This window comes from Artibeus jamaicensis, unplaced genomic scaffold (assembly GCF_021234435.1).
Source record: "Artibeus jamaicensis isolate MK-2021 breed Jamaican fruit bat unplaced genomic scaffold, CSHL_Jam_final scaffold_847, whole genome shotgun sequence".
NCBI lineage: Eukaryota > Metazoa > Chordata > Mammalia > Chiroptera > Phyllostomidae > Artibeus > Artibeus jamaicensis.
The window spans coordinates 30091814-30112536 of record NW_026522057.1 but is presented as its reverse complement, the minus strand read 5'-3'; the positions used below and the strand labels follow the sequence as shown (position 1 = coordinate 30112536).

The following is a 20723-nucleotide window of genomic DNA, read 5'->3' as shown; positions in this document are numbered from 1 at the left end:
AGCGGGAGGCTTCGAGGGCCCTTGAATTGTGCACAAGCCAAGAGGGACTTCGCTAGTCAGCAGAGCTGCGCCAGCCCTCTGCTGCGGGCTCGGCGTGTCGCCACAACTGCTCAAACCTGCTGCTTCGGCAGCAGCGTGTCCATAACTGTGTTCACGGCCCTGGGCTGCTGTGACATTTAAGGAACGATGGGAGTGTCACAATGCCGAAGTGTCCATCCCATGCGAGGAAGCAGTTCCAGAGGTTTCCGGACAAACGGGGCTGGCGCGCGCACACACAGCGCGGTGAGCGGGACAAGTGCAGCAGATTTTTGCCCGAAAAAGCAAACAACACGGCAGAGTCGCCCTGAACCGTGGAAACGCGTCCTGAACCCGGGGAGGGTGGGCTGAACCCGGGCGTTGCACGATGGACACGGTGGCAGCAGCCGTCCGAAATGACCAGCTGGGTGGCGGACAGAGCGCGGGCACCACGCAGACCTGAGGGACCCAGGCGGGTCGGCTGACAACTGTGTGACACTCACTCCGGGCAAGGAGGTCACGCCCGGGAAAAACAGGTGTGATTCCAGTAACTACACCCCTCGACCCAGACCCAACAAGGATGAATCCTCGTTCAGCCCCTGAAGCTGTGACCTCCGCCAGGTCCGGGTCGGCTTCCCACCGGAGGGCCTGACCCGCGTCTGGAAATCCGGGGCGGTCCGTTTACTGGAAAGGGGCTTCCGCATGCTACCTCCCCGTCTCCCTGGCAACTGGCCTCCATCCCGCCCCTCTCGGTCAGGTAAACAGGAAGTTGCAGTGCGCTTCCGGTGAGAGAGGGGCGGGATCTATTGTGAACGGCGGTGGGACGGTCCAGTCGCGGAAGACGGTTTGGCAAAGAGCCAATCGCGAGGGCCGGAGGGGGCGGTGCCCGAGGCGGGGCTGCCGAGACGGAGCCAATCGCGGTGGCCCTCGGAGCAGCGTGGGGTGGGCCAGGCCCAAGCCGGGCAGGGCCGAGGGCCGGAGGGGCGGCAGCGTCGTCTGGGTCGGGTCCTGGTCGGGGTGCGCGGTGGGCGGCGGGCGCGACGATGCTGCAGCTGCGGGACTCGGTGGACTCAGCGGGAACGAGCCCCACGGCGCTGCTCGCAGCCGGCGAAGAGGTCGGGGCCAGCGGCGGCGCGGGCGGGAGGCGGCCGGGCACGCCGCTGCGACAGACTCTGTGGCCGCTCAACGTCCACGATCCTACGCGCCGCGCCCGCGTCAAGGAGTACTTCGTGTTCCGGGTGAGTCCGGGACCGGCCCGGGGAAGGGGCTGGGGGTGGGAAGGGGGGAGCGGGGACCGAGAGTGAGCCCAGCCCTGTGCCCACGCGCAGCCCGGCACCATCGAGCAGGCAGTGGACGAGATCCGCGTGGTGGTCCGGCCGGTGGAGGACGGCGACATCCAGGGGGTTTGGCTGCTGACCGAGTAAGCGGGGCATGTCCTGGGTGGGGGACCGGTCCCTGATCCCGCCCTAGCGCTCTCGCGGTTGCGGGCCGAAGCGCCCAGGTGACCCATCCCGGTGCCGCAGGGTCGATCATTGGAACAACGAGAAGGAGCGCCTGGTGCTCATCACTGACCAGTCGCTACTCATCTGCAAGTACGACTTCATCAGTCTGCAGTGCCAGCAGGTAGTCCGGGTGGCCCTCAGCGCCGTGGACACCATCTCCTGCGGAGAGTTCCAGTTCCCCCCGAAATCGCTGAACAAGTAAGTTTGGTCGGCAGAGGGCGCGGCACCTGCGCTTCTAAAACCAGCCCCTGCCTTGTCTTGTGTCTTCCGCTACTTGAAAACAGGAAAGCTCAGCTCCAAAATCAGTAGTTTCTCAGAACCGAAGTTAGTGACTTTGGGCAGCCCATGCGCCAAAAGGAATTCTGGCATAAAAACAGCCTTTAGGTTTGTTGTGGAGGCAATCCAGCCTGCGTGGAAGTAGGCCCGACGGGGACAGTCTCACCCGAGGACCAAACAGCATTTTCTCTCTGGCCAGGAATACGTGGGTCACGTCAGTTCTGCTATGTGTGTGTGTGTGTGTACATATATACATATACATATATACATACATATACATGTATACATACATATATAAATGTATTTTATTGATTATGCCATTACAGTTGTTCTGTTCCCCTCCTTCATTCCCCTCCACCATGCACACCTCCTCCCCCACCATTCCCCACTTTAGTTTATGAACACGTGTCTCAAGTTCTTTAGATTCTGTATTTCCCATACTATTCTTGCCCTCCCCCTATTTTATCTACCATCTATGCTACTTATTTTCTGTAACTTCTCCCCCCTTCTCCTACTCCCCTGTTGCTAACCCTCCATGTGATCTTCATTTCTATGGTTCTGCTCCTGATCTAGCTGTCTGCTTAGTTTGCTTTTGTTTTAGGTGTGGTTCTTAATAACTGTGAGTTTGCTGTCCTTTCACTGTTAATCTTTTTAATCTTCTTTTTCTTAGGTAAGTTCCTTTAACATTTCATATAATAAGAGCTTGGTGATAATGAACTCCTTGAATTTGATCTTATCTGTGAAGCCCTTTATCTGTCCTTCCATTCTAAATGAAAGCTTTGCTGGATAGAGCAATCTTGGATGTAGGTCTTTGGATTTCATGACTTGGAATACTTTTTTCCAGCCCCTTCTTGCCTGTAAGGTCTCTTTTGAGAAATCAGCTGACAGTCTGATGGGCACTCCTTTGTAGGTGACTGTCCCCTTATCTCTTGCTGCTTCTAGGATTCTCTCCTTCATCTTCATCTTGGCTAATGTAATGATGATGTGCCTTGGTGTGTTCCTTCTTGGGTCCAACTTCTTTGGGACTCTGAGCTTCCTGGATTTCCTGGAAGTCTATTGCCTTTGCCAGTTTGGGAAAGTTCTCTTTTATTATTTGTTCAAATAAGTTTTCCACTGGTGGCTGTTCCTCTTCCTCTTCTGGCACCCCTATAATTTGGATGTTGGAACATTTAAAGATGTCCTGGAGGTTCCTAAGCCTCTCCTCATTTTTTTGAATTCTTGTTTCTTTTTTTTTTTTAAGATTTTATTTATCTTTAGAGGGGAAGGGAAGGAGAGAGGGAGAGAAACATCAATGTATGGTTGCCTTTCGTGCATCCCCTGCTGGGAACTGGCCTGCAACCCAGGCATGTGCCCTGACTGGGAATTGAACCTCGATTGTCTGGTTCGCAGGCCCGCACTCAGTCCACTGAGCTACACCAGCCAGGGCTGAATTCTTGTTCTTCATTCTTTTCTGTTTGGTCATTTTTTCTTCCTTCTGGTCCACTCCCTTGATTTGAGTCCCAGTTTCCTTTCCATCTCTATTGGTTTCCTGTGCATTTCCCTTCATTTCAATTAGTTTAGCCTTCATTTGTTCCTCTAATTTGTGACTAAAATCAACCAGTTCTGTGAGCATCCTGATCATCAGTGTTTTGAACTGAGCATCTGAAAGTCTGCTTGAGCCATGTTTTGATCTGTTTGAGCCTGTTACATATGAGGAGCAGAGCCCTAGGTGTTTACCAGGGCAGGGCCACCCAGGTCGCTGGGTTGTGACGCTGTATGTGGGGGTGGGGTCAGAAAGGGAGCAATGGCGGTCCCCTCTGTACCTTCCATCTACTGGGGCCTGCACGGTCTGTCTCACTGCTTGCTCCTTCTCTGGTTTATCTTCTCGGGAATGTGTGACTATGGTCAGCCTGTCACCTCGCGCCTTCACTGGGTCTGCCTTCACTGGGTCTGCCGTTGCAACCCCACACCTGGGATCCGCCCTCGGCTGCCTGCGCACCTGGGTCTGGGATCTTTCCTGCCTGACCTCTCTGCTGCTGGCTCCGCCCCTCTTAACCGGTCTGGCTGAGTGGTTCGTTGTTGTCGGACTTTCACCTAGTTCAGTTTTCTGTGGTTTGGCTGAGTTTTTTGTTGCTAAAACTTTGTTTTTAAACTTGGTTGTGCAAGAAGACACAGTGTTTCCACCTACGCCTCCATCTTGGCAGAAGTGTCTATTTATATTTTTATTGGTGAAAAGGCTTAATGTATTTCCCAATTCTTTCCCATTACTCTGTAAAAGCAATTTTGGAAGACTCTCTACTTCACACTGAAGTTGCCTGTCTCCTTAACGCAGCGCTCACCCAGGGTGTGTAACGTGAGCGGCTGGTTGGGTGCAGATGACTGTGATGCAGAGCAGTGTGGCGGACATGCCTAGGGTGCTTCAGAAGCCACTGTAAATGCTCAACTTGGAGCAGAAAACGGCAGCGTGCTGCTGTGATTTATAGACGTCCCTGAAGACAGGTCAGGGAAGTCAGAAATCGTGGGGTGGCCCACTTTGCAGAGCTGCTCCTCACGCCCCAGGGGAGCTTCCTGAAATACCAGAAACCGGGACACTGGCACAGTCCCCGACTGGACAGCGTGTGTCAGATGGGGCAGGGGTCGGGGAAGTGCGGGCGCCCTGCAGGCGAAGCCAGGCAGAGCCTGTGGTGCTTGGGGAGACGGACTCCCGGTTATGCGGGTGCTGGCCGTTTCGCAGGCCCCTTGGCGTGTCTTCCTGGTACCCGTGCATTTCGGTAGCCGTGTAAAGGCCAAGTTCAGCCTAACCAAGCCATCATGTTCAGCGTGTCCCGTCTCAGAGCGCTGAAGACAGCTCCTCTCATGGGTCAGGACTCTCTCAGCGCCGGAGTCCTCGGGTCCTGTCCCGTTGTGAGCTGTCACAGGTCTCGCATTTCCCAGGGACCGGCAGGCTGCCCGTCCCCAGGCAGGCTGCGTGGGAGGCCACAGCCTGCCCGGGTGAAGTCCGTCCACTTTTCTGACAGGCGGGAAGGCCTGGGGGTTCGAGTCCAGTGGGACAAGCGGAGCCGGCCGGCCTTCATAGACAGGTGGAACCCCTGGTCCACCAGCGTGCCCTACACCACGTTCGTCGAGCACCCGATGGCCGGCGCTGACGAGAAGACGGCCTCTCTGTGCCAAGTAAGACAGCTGGCGACAGCAGCGCCACCCCACCGTGACAGAGCTGTCCCGGGCCTGTGCTGCCCAGCACGGTAGTGGCGTGTGGCTGCTGAGCACTTGAGAGTGGCTCGGAAAACAGGAAATGAGCTCTTAGTGTTTAATAACTTGTTTACTAAAATACCCCCATGTGGCTAGTGGTTCCTGGTCAGTGTAGCTTTGTAATGTGGCCCTGTGGCCATCACTGTCTTCGAAGGTGGCCCAGGGCTCTGGGGCCGGGCAGGTGAGCCTGGCCAGTGGCACAGCTGCAATGTGCATGCTCACCAGGAGAGGGCGCCTGGGCCAGTGGGGAGAGCAGTCTGGGCCTGGGGCAGGTCCCCTGCCAGGTCCCGTGCCAGGCCAGCCCGCTGAGAGCCAGCCATGCGCCTGGCCTGCTTCCCGGCTTGGCGGTGGTAAGGGTCAGGTGGCTCACTGTGGTGAGACCACCCAGATCTCTGGAGAGCGGGGCTCCCAGAGCCAGCTGTCATCCAGCACTGGAGCACGGGTGCGACCTGATGCTTCCGGAGGGCCCCACTGAGGAGGGGCGCCGAGGACCCCTGGGACGCGGTGGAAAGCACCCTCATCCAGGGGCAGGACAGGAGGGCCCTGGGTGGGGGGGGAAGGGGTTTCCTTCCCTGGGTCCCTCTGACGAGCTGTGTTCTCTTTCAAGTTGGAAAGCTTCAGGTCTCTGCTGATCCAGGCTGTCAAGAAAGCCCAGAAAGAGAATCCCGTGCCGGGACAAGCCAACAGCGTGCTGGTCTTGGAGCAGCCCCTCCTCATCGAGACCTACGTGGGGCTGATGTCCTTCATCAACAACGAGGCCAAACTGGGCTATTCCATGACCAGAGGCAAGATAGGGTTCTAGAGGCCGTGCTGGGGGCGCCTCCCCGAGGGGCCAGCTCCTCCCCGTGCTCGGGCAGGGCCATTTCCGTGTAGGGGTCCGAGCGCAGTGAGGACACAGCCAAATGACCATGCACTAAGGTGGCCGGGGACATCTGCTCCCGAGCTACAGGCAGACGCAGAACGCACCGGCTGTCACTGGTGGTGGTTCTTCCTCCGCTCTCCCCGCCCTCGAGCATGTCAATAAACCTGGTGTGCTTGCTCTTGAGTGTTTGCTCTCCAGTGTCCCTGCTGGCCCTGAGCCTGTCCCCTCACCCGTCCCCTAGGAGGAGCCCCACCCCAGGGCCCACAGTCACAGACGGGCTCACCCTTGGGGCCCAGGGGTGTGTTTGGGAACCCGATCCCTCTGTCAATACAAAGGAAGCCAGCAGCCCAGTGAGGTCGGCAGCCTTTTCGGCTCCTGAATGGATGGCCGCCCTGGTGGAGGCGAGTGTCGATCTGAAGCCAAGCTGTTTCTGAAATTAGTCTGTATTGACCTGGCATCCTTCCCGGGCCCAGGAGGTTTGGAGAAAAACGTTTTAAGGCCACTCACTGATTGGGGAGTCACCTTAGCAGTGCTCCGCCCATGTCTGAGGAATTGACGTGTCTCTGAACCGTGTCCGTGTTTGAAAAGGGGCTGCCTGGTCTGCGCATAAAGAGCGCACGTCTTTGGCCGAAGGAGACGAGTGGCTTCCCACAGAGCAGCTCTTGCCGTAACCACGCCTGGGCCTGGTGCCCAGGGAGCGTGTCCCCGGGGGACGGCTGCCCCTGCACTGGCCACTGCCGGCCACGTTGGACAGTTTCTCCACCAGCTCCGAGGGCTGGCGCTCTGTCCCCTCTCCCTAGCCCGGCATGGCTGTGGCCTGTGCGGGACCGGGTGCCTGGTCCTGAGCCGATGCTTGGAGCTCGTCGTAGGCGTTCAGAGGTGACTGGCCAGGGTCCCTTTGTGAGGTGGTTACTGAAATAGGTGGGACAACCGGGAAAGCCACCTCTTACAGGGGTGTTTTGAAGCTGGAGCTGTTTGTGTCCTCCCTCTCTTTGGGGGTCTGTCACCTGCCGTCCAGCGCAGTGACCAGGGCCCGGAGGAGCTCCTCGCCTGGCTGGCTTCGTGACACCCCAGTGACACGCCCTCTTGCTCTCGCAGGACAAGGAGTCCTGGGTTGGAACCCCATCCACTGTCTGTTCCTCGCCCCGGTGGCCTGTCAGGAGGGCCCCAGAGCCGAGGCCGGGGTGGGGACTGACCTGATGGGGCCCCTCTTCAGAGCCTGCTCCCCAGTGCAGATGGCACCGTCCGGAGACCAGCAGTGACAGAGCGGGGGCGTGGAGCAAGGATGGGGTGTCTGTTTTGTAGGTACTGGCTGCTGGGGGCTCAGTTCTAAAATTTGGCTGTGACCCAAACCTTTCAAGAAAATCAGCTTCAGCCTTTTAATGAACTAGCAAATATTTAAATAACAAAAATGAGTTTCACACCATACGTATTTACAAGAATGCCTCACTATGGAAAAATAAAAGCGAGCCCCCTCACTGGACCACGGCGTCTGGAGCACGGCCCGAGGAGCTGGCCTCTTTCTCACGGCGGCCCGCCCCCGCCCGCCCCCCGCCCCCCACCGCCATGGCACTCCTGCGCAGCCCTACGTGAGGCTGCCCGGCCGCCCGAGGGCGGGGCCGTCCCCATCCTCCGTCTCCAGGAAACACAGGCAGAAGTGGTCCTTGCTGAGGAGGGCCAGCGAGTCCCCGTTGGAATGCCAACAGAGGGACAGCACCTGGAAGTCACCTGGAGGAAAGCAGGAGGCTGGGGCCCCAGAGCCAGCAGAGCCCCAGATCCCAATGGTGCAGGCAGGACCCAGCTGGGGCCCCAGACCACCTCCAGCTGGTGGGCCTCCACCCTGCAGAGCTCAGAGCCCCGGGGGCGTGCTCACCTTCCCCGGGCACTTGCACGGACACGCAGCCCGCTGGCGACCACAGGTACATCTTGCTGCCTCCCGTGCAGATGGCCAGACGAGGCTGCTGCGGGTCCCACTGGAAGGCGCGCACGGGGCCCAGCTGCTCGAGCACCACGAACAGCCGCAGCTTCCGCACGTCCCAGATCCACACAGCGTTGGGGACGTTGTCTGGGGGAGACGCGGATGGGTGCGCGATCTGTCACCCCGTGTGGCCTCTCGGCCCCACCCGGGTTGGGACACGGGCGCCAGAGTGAGCCTAGTCAGACACCCCGGAGTGCGGGCCACGGCACTCACCGTTCCTCGTGGCCAGGAAGCAGCTGTCGGGACTGAAGGCCAGCGCGCTGATGCCGATCTTCGGGTTTGCTCTGTCAGCAGCGGGCTTCAGGGTCTGCAGGGACACCGGCACCTCGGCGATCTCGTCTACGGCGTGAACAGGGGCCCCCAACGCGGCTGCGTCTCAGCACAGCACGGGTGCACCCAAGACCCGGCACTGCCCTTGGCCCTTTCCCTCGGTTCAGACGGAGGGACATGCAACTGGGCCTTGAAAACCAGAGGGTGACCATCCCACACCCAGGGCTGACAGGAGGTTGGTCACGGTGCTGGGGGCCCTGCCTGGGGCGACCCCACCCCCCACCCTCACAGCTCCGGCCGGGAGCCCTGCCCAGCACGGAATCGGCAGCTCCGGTGCCCTGGTGCCTCCTGTCTCCTCCCGCTCCCAGTGCCCTGGGTCAGACCCGATGGGTGCAGGACGAGCGTGCAGCCCTCGGGACTCCTGGGGCAGCGGACATGCCCTGTGCTGCCCGTGACCGCGTCGGGGCTTCCACTCCAATCCCGTGTCCCAGGTGAGAGCCACGCACAAGGGACCGGCCCGGGCCACACGGCTCAAACCTGAGGGAGCTTCACTATTACAGTGAGGCCCTCGGAGTGCTGCCTGTCAGATTTGGGTCTCCAGAGCTGCTGTTCCGTCAGCAAAAGCCACAACCGGTGCTGACAGACTCGAGGAGGGTGGGCGGGCGCTGTGACTCGCCAGGGGTGGAGAAAGGGGCACCTGAAACCCACAGGGACCGAGCGGCCCCTGTTCACAACAGGCAAAGGGCTCACATCTGCTCTCCGTGGGCCTGGGTGCAGGGCAGGCAGGGTGGCCCAGCGAGCCCCGAGGGCTCTTCTCCGCTTCCTTATACACCACCTGGAAGACAGGGATGCGTGGGCACAGTGGTGACGTTCGACCTGGACACGGGATGTGCCGCTGCAGGTCCAAGGGAGTCACGGGGACCCCACTCTCTGGGGCTCTTGGCGTGGGTGCCACCTGCGAGCCTGCTCCCTGACACCGGCAGCGATGGCCGGTGTGGCTGCGTGTTCCCTGGGCCAGTGAGCCAAGGCCAGCCTTTCCGTGGTGGCAGAGACAGGCTCAGGGGACACAGAGCCTGGGAGCTAAAGCCCAGCAGGGAAGGGGCCACAGTCCAGGAGCGAAGTCCTCCGAGGCCCACGGGCAGCGCTGCCGCCTGGTGCAAGGCTCCCCGGAGGCCGGCCCGGCCCTGCCCCTCCCGACTTCGCTGCCCTACCTGCCCCCCCCCCCCGCCCCAGGCCTCCCACTGTGCCCGCCAGCTCCCTGCCTCCTCGCCACACCTGCCCTGTCTCTCACTCAGCTTGCACCGCGGGAAAACTTCCCAAGGCCAGGGCTCTGTCTGTGTCCCCTGCTGTCCCCTGGCCCCTGGGGAAGGCGCATGCCCACACCGCAGGACCCTTGCACTTACCATTCCCGCTGCCTGGAGCACTGCCCCCAGATGCCACACGGCTCCTGTGGGCTGACCCCCAGCTCTCCCAGCCCTCGCCCCCCACTTCACTGGGCAGGGGTCTGCTCTCCACGTGACCCAGCACACAGCGCCTGGCCCGGCCGTGGCAGCTCGGTGCTGGCCAGCAGGAGGCCCAAGGGTGTGCAGGACAGACCTGCAGTGAGCCATCAGGAAGGGCGGCGGGGACGGGACAGGGGCCCCGGCAGTATATGTCAGGGGACACAGCCCGTCACTTGTCCACAGTGAGCGGAGCCCCCAGGCCAGCCCAGACGACACCGCGAGGGGAAGCACTGCCTCCCTCCCCCCAGACGCAGGCAGGGGACTTACCACTCTGGCGTCGCCGACGGAGGCCGGGTGCCCGAGCTCCGCGAGCACCTTCCAGGTCACGTGATTGAGGATGCGCACCTGGGGGGGGGTGCGGTGAGACCACTGCAGGGACAGCACCCACAGCCGTCCCCGGGGCTCGCCGCGGGCGAGTGGGTGCCCTGGCCCACCTTCCCGTCGTAGCTGCCGACAGCCAGGAACTGGCTGCTGGGGCTCCAGGCCACCGCCTTGACGCCCAGGGACCACTCGTACGCGCAGTATGCCGCCAGCAGCCGGCCGTCCAGCGAGTAGAGCAGGACCTTGTACTGCGGGCGGGACGTGGCCGTCGTCAGCCGAGGTCCCACGGAGCTGGAATAGGGCAAAGTGGGACGCAGGAACAGGCGGGGCACAGGGGGACGGTCACTGGAACTGAGATCTCACTAGGTGAGCCGAGTGGTGAGACTCAGGGACAAGCGGCATTGGGGTTGCCCCCCGGCGCCACCGCCTTCGGGAAGCACCAGGGGGACACAGGCAGAGCCTCTCCTACCTCCAAACAGGTGTCCCACGCCGCCAGCACACAGCCGTTGGGGGCCCACTCGATGCCGGCGAGGTCCTGGGTACCCGTGTCGAAGTGCTGACCGAGCGGGGGACGCAGCTCGTCAGAAAGGGCCGACCCAGCCAGACCCAGGCCTGCGCGTGGCTGATGCCCTGCACACTCCAGGGAGAAGCGGACGCTTCACACAGAAGTGGACGAGCACAGGGGTCTGTCCCTCCTGGCTGCTGCTTGCCGGAGTGTCAGGGCTTCCAGGCAGCACCTGGCATGGCCGGCCCCGCGGACGCTGCGTGCGGCTCCTGCCCATGCACCCTTCTCCCCGGCTCGTGCCTGGCGAAGCCCCCCTGCTGTGACCGCATTCCAGAGGCCTCTCTGCCCCCGCCCGGCCGTGCCCGCCCCCGCATCCATGTGCTCCGGGCCCAGCCCTGGCCCCAGGAGGAGCTGTGCCAACACAGGCGCTCAGGGTCAAAGCCAAGTCTGCCACTCTTCCTGTCAGAGTGACATGGGTGCACACTGGGGGGGGGGGGTGCTGGCTCTGGACGCAGAGGCCGGGCACCCACCATCTCCACCCAATGCTTCACCACTGGGTGTTCCCAAAGCCCCAGGCCGCCCTGGGAGCCATGAAGTCGGTCATGTGTCCGCACGTGACCCGGAAGGGCCCTGAGAGCTCGGGGAACAGGTACCACCACTCCCTGGCCACCGGGCAGGGCGACCGTCCCCAGCGGGAGGGGCGCTCACCCGCAGCAGCTGCCAGTCGCTGCAGACGAAGATGCTGACGTAGTCCTTGCAGTCCCGCCTCTCGGCCAAGGCCAGGTAGCGGCCGTCCCGGGAAAAGGTGATTCCTGCCGGGAAGAGGAGAGGGCCTGGTACCGAGGAGCCGAACAGGAGGCCGGCCAGGGGCAGTTCTGCACATCAATGCAGGAGCGAGGACAGTGGTGACACCCGCCGAGCACCTGAGAGCACCGGGCAGTTGCCTGCCCCCACCACCCAGGCTGTCGCTGCAGACGCAGCACTGTTAGGATCGGCCGCGTCCAGGAAGTGGGCACATTGCGGGGTGGCCGGTGGCAGCCGCCCGCTGGCGCTCGTTCCCTCTGCACTCCCGTCGCTGGGAAGGAGAGGTTCACGGTGAGCGAGGGGTCACTGGGCTGTGCGTTCCGGTCTGCACGTGCCTGCCGGTCCCCCCGCACACGTGCATGGCACAGCTGAGTCACGGAAGGGCCACCTCCACGTAGGAATCACACGCGCCTCCCAGGGGCACACCCCCCAAAGTGCAGAAGTGACGGACACGTGGCAACCACGTGCCGCTGTCACGCCAGCATAGAGGGATGTGCTCGTGATGGCAGGCCTTTGGCGTCCACCCTTTGGACGCGCCCACTTCGGCTGCGGGGACTCGTGTCACGGGGCCCTGCCTCCTGAGATGCCGGGGCGTGCGTGCGGACGAAACCCCTGGGTCTGGAGAGCGCTGCACAGTGGCCCAGGGCTCGGGGGTGAGGAGGGCACGTCCGGCTGGGGGCCTGCTCGGCGGCTTCCCAGGATGCGAAGGCCGGCGGACCCAAAGCCACTGCAAAGGACGGGCTTCGCGTGTCCCCTGGACTCACCCTGCTGACAGGCCTTGGGGTACTTGATGTACGAGACGGACTTTGTGCACAGGGACCAGACCGTCATCCGCAGCTGTCGGGCCAAGGGGCGAGAGCGGGGAAGGAAACGGCAGCGCGTCAGGTTTTCAGAGAGACCGTCCCCAGCTGTGACCCGAGCTGGTGGCCCGGGGAGGCTGGGGCTCTCCTCGCAGGGGCCCAGGACCGCCCCCCACGCCGCTGCAGCCACCTCAGCGCTGATTCCTTGAGCAACACGGTTCCTTGAGCAATACGAAATGAAAGGAATAAATACGTAAATGTAAGTGCACTTTAGTCCGCAGTTCAAAGGAATCATTTTCACGCTGTGATAAAGGCCAGCGGCTGCGGGCCAGAGAAACACCTTCAGGCAGAAAAGCAGACCGGAGGCTTGGCTGCTCCGGGGCTCCTGGGGGCTGGGAGTGAGGGTCCCGCCGACCGGAGGGTGCGTCCTGAAACCCCTGGGACACTGCCCCTGCGGCCACAGGCCCCCCTGCAGAGTGCGGTCCACCGTTCACTCCTCCTTCTGGTGGGCAGTCACAAAGGGGCAGAAACCCTGTCAGGGTCAAGACAGACACCTCTGTGCAGAACGCCCGCCTTGGCCTTGCAACCTGCACCCTTCGACTCAAAACAGTCGCAGCATTTGCGCCCAACACCCAGAAGCTCCGGTCCCGGCGAGGTCTGCTCAGAAGCCAGTCCTGCCTATGCCGCCAGGTCTCCCTTGGACCCGGGACTCGGGACTGACCACGTGGGTCTGGCACGGAAAGGCTGTTGGGGTGAGAACCGGAGGGGACACGGAGGCACTTTTCCGTGAACATCTGGGTCAGAACTGACTGTCCGCCACGCGACGTGTGTGAGAACGGAGGCCGGACGGCGTTGAGGTTGTCAGCCGCCCACCCACCTCCTTGCGGAGCCGGGGCACACAGTCACCCGTGACCGAGGCTGCCCCACTTCCGAATCTCGGGCCCTCCCCGTGCCCGCCCACCTGTGGCGGCCCCTGAGCCCCGCGCTGCAGCTGCCCCACCAGCTGCACAGAGGGAGGCCCCACAGCTGCTCTGGAGGAACTGCCAGGGTGGGGATGGTGGCTGAGACAGGCTGAAGGATACACAGGCTCCGCCTCGGGGGACGGAACGCGGGCGACGGAACGCAGGCCGCACAGCCCCCCTCGGCCAGACGGGTGTGGCTCTGCAGCACCGGCCGGATTCTCTACGATGCCAGGCAAGGGGCGCACACAACGCCTCCGTCCCCGTGCGGGCGGGGAGGGGAGGTGGCACTGACCCACCCTTCTCACAAAAGGAACTGAGTCCGGGGACTGTCACTGCCTCTGCGCAGCACAAGTGGCATTGGGGGAGAAGGTCTGGAATCACCACCAGCCGCTGCCACGGCCGTGTGGCCCCAAGGGCCGGGGCACCCCACTCACGTGGCCGGCCCTGCCCGTGAACGGGGCTCACCGCGGCTTCGGGGCGCAACTGAGAGGCGACGATCCCTCGACAGCCCTGACGCTCAGGGCTCACCTGGGACACCCACCCCGGTCTGCTGGCCCCGTCTCAGCGCTGGTCCCCACGGCCGGCCCACGGGGCAGGCCCAACGCCCAGGACGCCGGCTACCAAGACGGGGGCTCCACAGCGGGGCCCGGGTGGGGTGCGGTCGGAGCACGCGGGGCGGCAGACACACTGCTCTTGAGGCACCGAAGACACGTGGCACCAACAGCCTGGTTTCACCCGCCTGCCCCCCTCACAGATTTTTTTAAAGCTGTGACTGTCTGTAACTTGAACAAAGAGGCGGAAACTCCAGTAACTCCAGCAGCATGACACGGGCAGGGCGCGCTCCCATGAGGACAGGGACCAGGACAGGGACGAGGCGGGCTCACACGGCGGGCGTCAGGCATGGGCCCAGCGCTGTCAGTGCTGTCTCCCAGCCCCCGGTTAAAGGAGCAGCACCGCGCTAACGAGGCCACTCTGCCCGCGGAGCGTGAAGGGCACCCAGGGGCCCTGCCTGGGCCGGCAGCTCTTCTGAAGGCCAGCCTTTCAGGGGGACACCACCCACTCCCCCCTCTGCCGCCCTGCTCTCCTGAGCTAACTGTGAGGCCGTTCGCTTTTCAAGAAGTTCCATTTCTCCAGGACACTTTCAAGCCTGCCTGACAAACGACTGTACGTCTCTACCGCCTTATCATCCCTGCTGGCAGAGCGGAAGGCTCCTGGCACGTGAGCAGAACGACTTAAAATGACATCTTCAACGTACAGTGTTTGGAATATTAACAGAAATCCGGCAAACTGAGAGCAGCCCCAGGAAGTGTGTACTGTGACGCGTGAGTGGCCTCGTGGTCTGCTGAGGGGCGGGGACAGGACAGGATGGGACGCAGACTGAGGGGCCGCCACACCACCGCAGAGCAGAGCCGCGCAGGACGTTTTGTCGGGCGTGTGCGAGCCTCCACAGTGGACACGCTGCTCGGAGACATGCTGCAGGCGCCAGCAGGAAGACGCCCGCGTTCAGGGGCCCAGAGGCTCGATTTCGGCAGACAGCAACCGCAGCGGCAGGGGCCGGGAAGCGCGCACCGGTTTTGGGCACAGAGAGGGACAAGTGGACCACTGGGACGAGGCTGGGCCCAGACAGAGGCCCCGCAGCGGCCGCCACGGCCACACGTCGGTGCAGAGCGCGAGGAGGGCACGGTTCACAGCGGCTCACGCGTCTCAACACGGGAGCCAAACCACCAACTCACAGGAAGAAAACAAAATAACTGCGCCTCAGCGTGGCTGGGTTTCTTCTCTGTGCTTTTTAAACTTTTTATTTTGGGCCCAGAAGGAGGGAGGGAACAGTGACAGGAGAATCACCGACTGGCTGTCTTCTGTCCCTGCTCCGAATGGCGACAACCTGCATCCCAGGCCTGTGCCCCTACTGGGCGTCCGACTGGCAACCTTTAGGTCTGTGGGGCAACGCCCCACCCAGGCACCCTGGGGGGGCGGCTGGGGACACCCCGCCACGTGTTGGAATCTGGCCCGTGAACTCTGAGAACCAAGGCTGTTCCTGAGGCTACCCGCAAAGCTGCCACAGTCGTCTCCGAAAACCTGAGTCGAGGGCACCTTCCGCGTGTCCCGCCCCACCTCGCCTTGACCCCCACCGCCTGCGCCGGCGGACACGGGTTCCACGTGTCTGAGGACCCAGATGGTGTGAAGCCAGAGCTGCCTGAAGCCGTTCACACGCCAACCCCTCACAGCTGGACAGAGGACCTGTCGCGGGGTGCACCCTCAGGCCCCCCAGGAATCACTGCGCCCCTGCCACGTGTGTGCGCCCCTGGCGGAGCCCTTGGTCAGGCCGCCACGGGGCAGCCCGCAGCCCTGAGCTCCGACGGCACTGCGGGTTTCGGCCGGAACAACGGGGCCCGTGTTCCGCCTCAGAAAACACTGGGACGGGACTCATGTGGGTCTCTGCACTTGAAAACCCTGGGCACCAAGGTCCCTCCCAAAGGCCTTGCCTGTGCGGCAGACGCACACCAGCCCAGCCACGACACCTGGCAGACGTCACCAGATGTCAGTCGAGAGTCTCGGACTCCACGCTCCCGCCTAAGCCCGCGGACCAGTGAGCACAAGTGCGTGAAGGACAAGCCGATGACGGTCACCCACGCCCAGACCAGAAGGATGTGGATCAGCTCAAACCAAAGCACATTTGCAATCATTAAATTACAAGGGCTGTTTCGACCCTTAACACGTAACATGAGGCTTTTCAGAGATCTGTTCGCTGTCCTTCCAAATGGGACAGAAAGACTGTGACGCACGCAGGGGCTGACGGGGCCCCGACGACGCACAAGCAAACCCCGTCTACAGACCGTCTGCTTTCGGCCCCCGAATCGGGTTCGGGGTGCATGGAGTCGCCTTCCTGGATTAAGGGGGCACAGAGGGGTCACTTGCAGGAACTCAGTGCATCTCAGGGGTTGGAGGACAAGGCCCCCCCCCCCATGAGGGGCTGGGCCGGGGCATCGCTTACGTGGAACTCGGTGGTGTTGAGGATGTGGCGCCCGTCGGGGCTCCAGCAGGAGGCCACCAGCCCCGCGGAGCCCTCGTCGATCCTGCAGTGCCACTCCGGCTGCTCCAGGGACCACACCTGGACAGAGCAGACCCGCGGGGCGGCCCCGGTCAGGGCGGCTGCGAGCGGGGTGCCCAGCGTGGAGGGAAACAGACCTCTCCGTGGTCTCTCCACCACAGCTGGTGCCCCCGCCCCGCGCCAGGCCCCACACCGCTGGGGTCATTCTGTCTGGTTCCGAGGTGCCGCCCCTCTGCTGTCCCTCAAGCTCAGCCAGTCAGGCCCCGCCACGCACCGGCGCGTGGCGGGCCAGGTGTCTGCAAACACTCCCTGCGCTGAACCCCACCTGCCTACAGACTGAGAGCACCGAGCGATCTCTCACCTGGGAAGTGCTGCAGCCGCGAGAGCGCAGCCGCGATTTCAAAGGAAGCCCGAGGGGCTGCCCCTCTCTAAACCGGGGTGGAGGTCAATGCCGCCCCACCGGGCTCCCTCCCAGGATGCTGCCCGGCCCGCACCCAGCAGCCCACCTGTACCAGCCCCCGTTTGTACATGGCGCACAGGAGGAACAGGGAGTCGGCCGACCACTCGACGTGTTGGATCTGGTCCACGCAGGTGTACAGCTGAAGGATCTGGAGGCTGCTGGCATCCCGGACCACGAGGCGGTACTGCACGCAGGAGGCCTGGCGGGGAAGGAGCCGTGAGAAGGGGGCTGGCCCGCCCCACACCCCCGCCCAGTTCGGAACTCTGCCTCCTTCCTCTCTGACACGCTTTCTATCTGGACGCTCCCTGTTCACCGTCAAGTTTACAGCCCATTCTGAAAAATGAGTTAATAAAAAGATAAAGTTGAAACGTGCAACCTAGGTGTTGAAACTATTACAGTCCCGCATTAAGTACTGTTTGAAACTAAGTAACTTTCTGCTCCCGTCTCAACTGCACGTTACAACTACAACTGCACCCCAGAGGATGGAGCCTGGGCCTCGCCTGGCACGGGGCTCACAGACAGTGCGCAGGGAGCCGGCTCCAGGATGTGCAGCCACTGCTGTGGACAACTGCCGGGACGGCTGTTCTCTTTCATTTTTTAAAGATTTTATTTATCTATTTTTAGAGAGCGGGAAGGGGGGAAGAAAAGGAGAGAACATCAATGTGTGGTTGCCTCTAGAGCACACCCAACTAAGGACCTGGCCCAAAAACCCAGGCATGTGCCCTGACTGGGAACTGAACCAACGACCCTTTGGCTTGCAGGCCGGTGCTCAGTCCACTGAGCCACGCCAGCCAGAGCCAACAGTTCCTTTTCGTATAAAACCTACTCGTAACCAAACCCACTGGAGTAAAAATGTGTGTTTTACATTCTAAAAATGGGAGCGCTTCGTAAATGCTCATTCACCTCCTGGAACAGAGTAGAAAACAGGCACTCGTCCCTGCCTCCAGGCCCCGCCCCTGCAGTCCTGGTCCCTCGTAACTCCCTGGTGACAGGAGCACCTTTTGTTCTAATGAGGAGACTGGGGGCTCCTGGGTGAGGGCTGGTCCCCAGAAAGACCAAGCCCTTAGAAGCTGGGGACTTGCAGCCCTGCCCCCAACTCCCTTGCGAAAGAAGGAGGCTGAGAATGGATTTAATGACCACCACGCCGATGTGAAAAAACCTTCCACAAGAGCCACAGTGACACGGGTTCAGAGGGTGTCGGGCGGGTGAACACATCCGCACGGCGAGGGCCAGGCACCCTGACTACACTGGGGACCCCCCGACCTCACCCCATGTCTTCCTTCGGCAGGTTGCACATCTGTGTCCTTCATCATTTCCTTTAACAAAGCGGCAACATAAGCCCGCATGTCCCCGAGTTCCGGGAGCTGAGCAACTTAACCAAACCTGCAAAGGGGGTGTGGGAACCCCTGCTTGTAGCGAAGTCAGACAGCCTCTGGGGGTAACCTGGGCCCCTGCTGTTTGTGACTGGCATCTGAAGGGAGTGCTGTAGTGGGACCAGGCCCCAGGCCTGCGGGACCCAACGCTCTCTCCAGGAAGGGTGCCAGAATCAGGCGGAAGGGCAGGACAGCCAGCGGGTATGGCAGAGCTGCTTGGTGGAAAGGACCCCCACACTGGGTGCCCGGAGGAGCCGTGAGCGTGGGTGGTCGTGTGGCCGTGAGTAGCAGACGGGAGGTGTTCCATACACACGTTGACTGACTCCTGGTACGGACAATAAAGCTGCTTGTCCCCGAGAGGCGGTCTCCCCGGGCCCAGTCTGGGTCCCTGTCTGAGCCCACAGTTTCTGCCTGGACACGCGTGTCTGCTGGCTTGTCCGCTGGCTGTGGGTCCCAGTGGAGTGCGGGGCTGGGAGCCGCTTTCTGGATGTAACTCCTTCACGTCTGTGCTTCTCAGGGCCAGACGAGATGGCCGGTTTGTGTTTTATGAGCTCCCACTGAGAAGAGCCGCACAAGCCCTCCGTGGAAAACGGAGGGAGGGCAGCGGGGCCCTGAAGACTGGAACGGACGTGTGTCTGTCTTCACACTGTACCTTCTGATTCCGTGTCAGTTACAAGGAGTTCCCGGGAGATGGACTACTGGTACCAGAACTTGGAGAAAAGGCACCAAATCTGGGCACGATATTAAAAATGGCCGCAGGGCCCTGAAGAACAGGATTGCACAAACGTGACCACCAGGTATCTCACGATATTTTGACCACAGTGTAAAAATCAAAGAAATACCAAAATTAAGCAAGGAAATACCATTTTCCTCTTTATAATTCACTGTAATTTTCATAAATGATTTTTCAAAAATTTACAGGGGGCACTTTGAAAAATGGTCACTCCAAGGGTTTTGAAGTGACACTTTTAAAAATCCTCACATGAGGACAGGTGTATTGATTTTAGAGTAAGGGGTGGGGGGGAGAGAAACATGGATCAGTTGACTCCCATTCACACCCTGACTGGGGATCGAACCTGAAACCTCGGCATGTGCCCTGGCCAGAAATTGAACCCGCAGCCTTCTGGTGCACGGGACGATGCTCCGACCAACAGAGCCACTCAGCAAGACGTGCCATTTAAGCTAAAAACGTGTTGCCTGTTGTAGCTGAATGCTATTGTATGGGATGTTGAGTGATACTTCCACAAAGAAGGCAAACATGTAACTCAGGAGTTATATTTTCAAAGACCTAGACAAAAATAAAACGATTAGTAACAGCCCAAACTGAAAAGAACCAGAACTGTCAGTCAAGAGAGGTCTTACTGACTAAGAGAGGTCTTAGGTCTTAATGGCCTAAGAACACTGTTTAGCCCCGATGGGTGTGGCTCAGTGGCCTGAGTGCCAGGCTGTGATATGTAGGGTCGCCGGTTGGATTCCCAGTTGGAGCACAGGCCTGGGTTGCTGTCCAGCGTCCAGGACGCTGAGAGGGAACCACACATTGATGTTTCTCTCCTTTCCCACTTTAAAAATGAATAAATAAAATCTTTTTTTTATTATTAAAGAACACTTTTTGTAAAGCATGTTTTTTTTAAACAGGCTGGGCCATGGAAGTTAGCTGCGCCCCACCACCTGACACCCCCCAACCCCTCGGCCTCGGGGACAGGCACTGGCCTTAGCCCCAAGTTTTGCACATCACCAGTCCGCTGCACAGGGCAGCCCCGCGATGTCCCCACCGCTCTGCCACCCTGGAATGACCAGCTCAAGTCCCCGCAGCGCGGGCAACTCGCTCCGCCTGGCCAGGGAACGCTAGTTAGTTAGACCAGTTACTGGGCACGTGGTAGAACCGGCGTCGAGGCCTGGGAAAGGTGTCCAAGCCCAGCTGCCCCGCTGTCCCCGGTCGCAGACGACAGAACTGCGTCTTCGCCTTTTCGTGACAAAGTAACTACGACTACGAGCTGACGTCTGCGTCCTCGAAGGTGTCAGCGCAGCACTACTGTGCTCTGCCGTCGACAGATGGAAGCCCGGGCGCAGGGGGGCCGGCCCCCGCGCAGCTCCCCCGCCCCCGCGGACCCCCGAGCTGCCTGCACCCCGGGCCCCGCGGCCGCCGCCGCTCCCGGACTCGGGGTCCCCGCCAGCCCCCGCGGCCACTCACCAGGTACTTGCCGTCCGGGGAGAACTTGCACAGCTGGCTGGAGAGCTTGAACACCTCAGAGAAGTTCATGGCGACCGCCGCCTGCCGCGCCGGAGCCCGCGCTGGAGAGCCCCGGGGCTCAGCCGCAACCGCCAGCGCCGCGCCCGGAAGTGACGGACAGCTGGGACCAAGCTGTAACCTATCAGAGCCAGGGCCCCCGCGTGGCATTATGGGACTTGTAGTTCGTGCTGGAGGCCCACCCGGCTTCTTGCGACCCGGGATTTCCCTGGGGCGTCCCTCCAGCCAGGCTCGCAAGATAAAACGCAGGATGCGCGCTTATATTTGAGATACACAACGAATCCTGCTTGGTATAAATGTGTTCCCAAGTACTGCATGGGATATACTTACGCTAAAAAATTACCTGCTTATCTGAAATTTCAACTTTAACTGGGCGTCCTCTGCGCTGGATATTTATGGAAGTATTTATTACAGTTACCGTGAATGCGTTTACGCGTAAATGAACTGACATAAACCACGTATTTGTATGTAAATATGCAATACCGTATTGCCTGTGCATATGTTTTATACATGCGCGGTGTATATACATTCGGGTTTTTTTTTTTCTCTCTCTCTCTCTCTGTTT

At 61.0% G+C, this 20723-nt stretch overlaps 2 protein-coding genes across 5 annotated transcripts; one reads left to right on the top strand and one right to left on the bottom strand.

The window, feature by feature from the left end:
- The first annotated feature begins 953 nt into the window (after positions 1-953).
- Positions 954-6066, top strand: TPRG1L (tumor protein p63 regulated 1 like). Its single transcript, XM_037146947.2, has 5 exons — positions 954-1253; positions 1344-1435; positions 1539-1715; positions 4790-4943; positions 5629-6066. The coding sequence occupies exons 1-5, from the start codon at positions 1059-1061 to the stop codon at positions 5821-5823; spliced, it is 813 nt and encodes a 270-aa protein (XP_037002842.2). The 5' UTR covers positions 954-1058; the 3' UTR covers positions 5824-6066.
- A 1182-nt stretch (positions 6067-7248) lies between these two features.
- Positions 7249-20235, bottom strand: WRAP73 (WD repeat containing, antisense to TP73). Of its 4 annotated transcripts, none has more exons than XM_037146952.2 (13): positions 20102-20192; positions 16584-16736; positions 16021-16137; positions 12254-12284; positions 12028-12100; positions 11168-11271; positions 10424-10510; positions 10068-10202; positions 9901-9978; positions 8882-8966; positions 8075-8200; positions 7757-7948; positions 7249-7611 (listed from the first exon to the last, which is right to left on the bottom strand). In XM_037146952.2, exons 2-13 carry the CDS (start codon positions 16700-16702, stop codon positions 7469-7471), a joined length of 1290 nt encoding a protein of 429 aa, XP_037002847.2. In that variant the 5' UTR covers positions 16703-16736; positions 20102-20192; the 3' UTR covers positions 7249-7468. The 4 variants fall into 4 exon arrangements, with proteins under 4 accessions (XP_037002847.2, XP_037002848.2, XP_037002845.2 ...); XM_037146953.2 differs by lacking the exon at positions 20102-20192 and adding an exon at positions 17921-18011; XM_037146950.2 differs by lacking the exon at positions 12254-12284 and having other exon boundaries at positions 20102-20235.
- Positions 20236-20723: the final 488 nt, after the last annotated feature.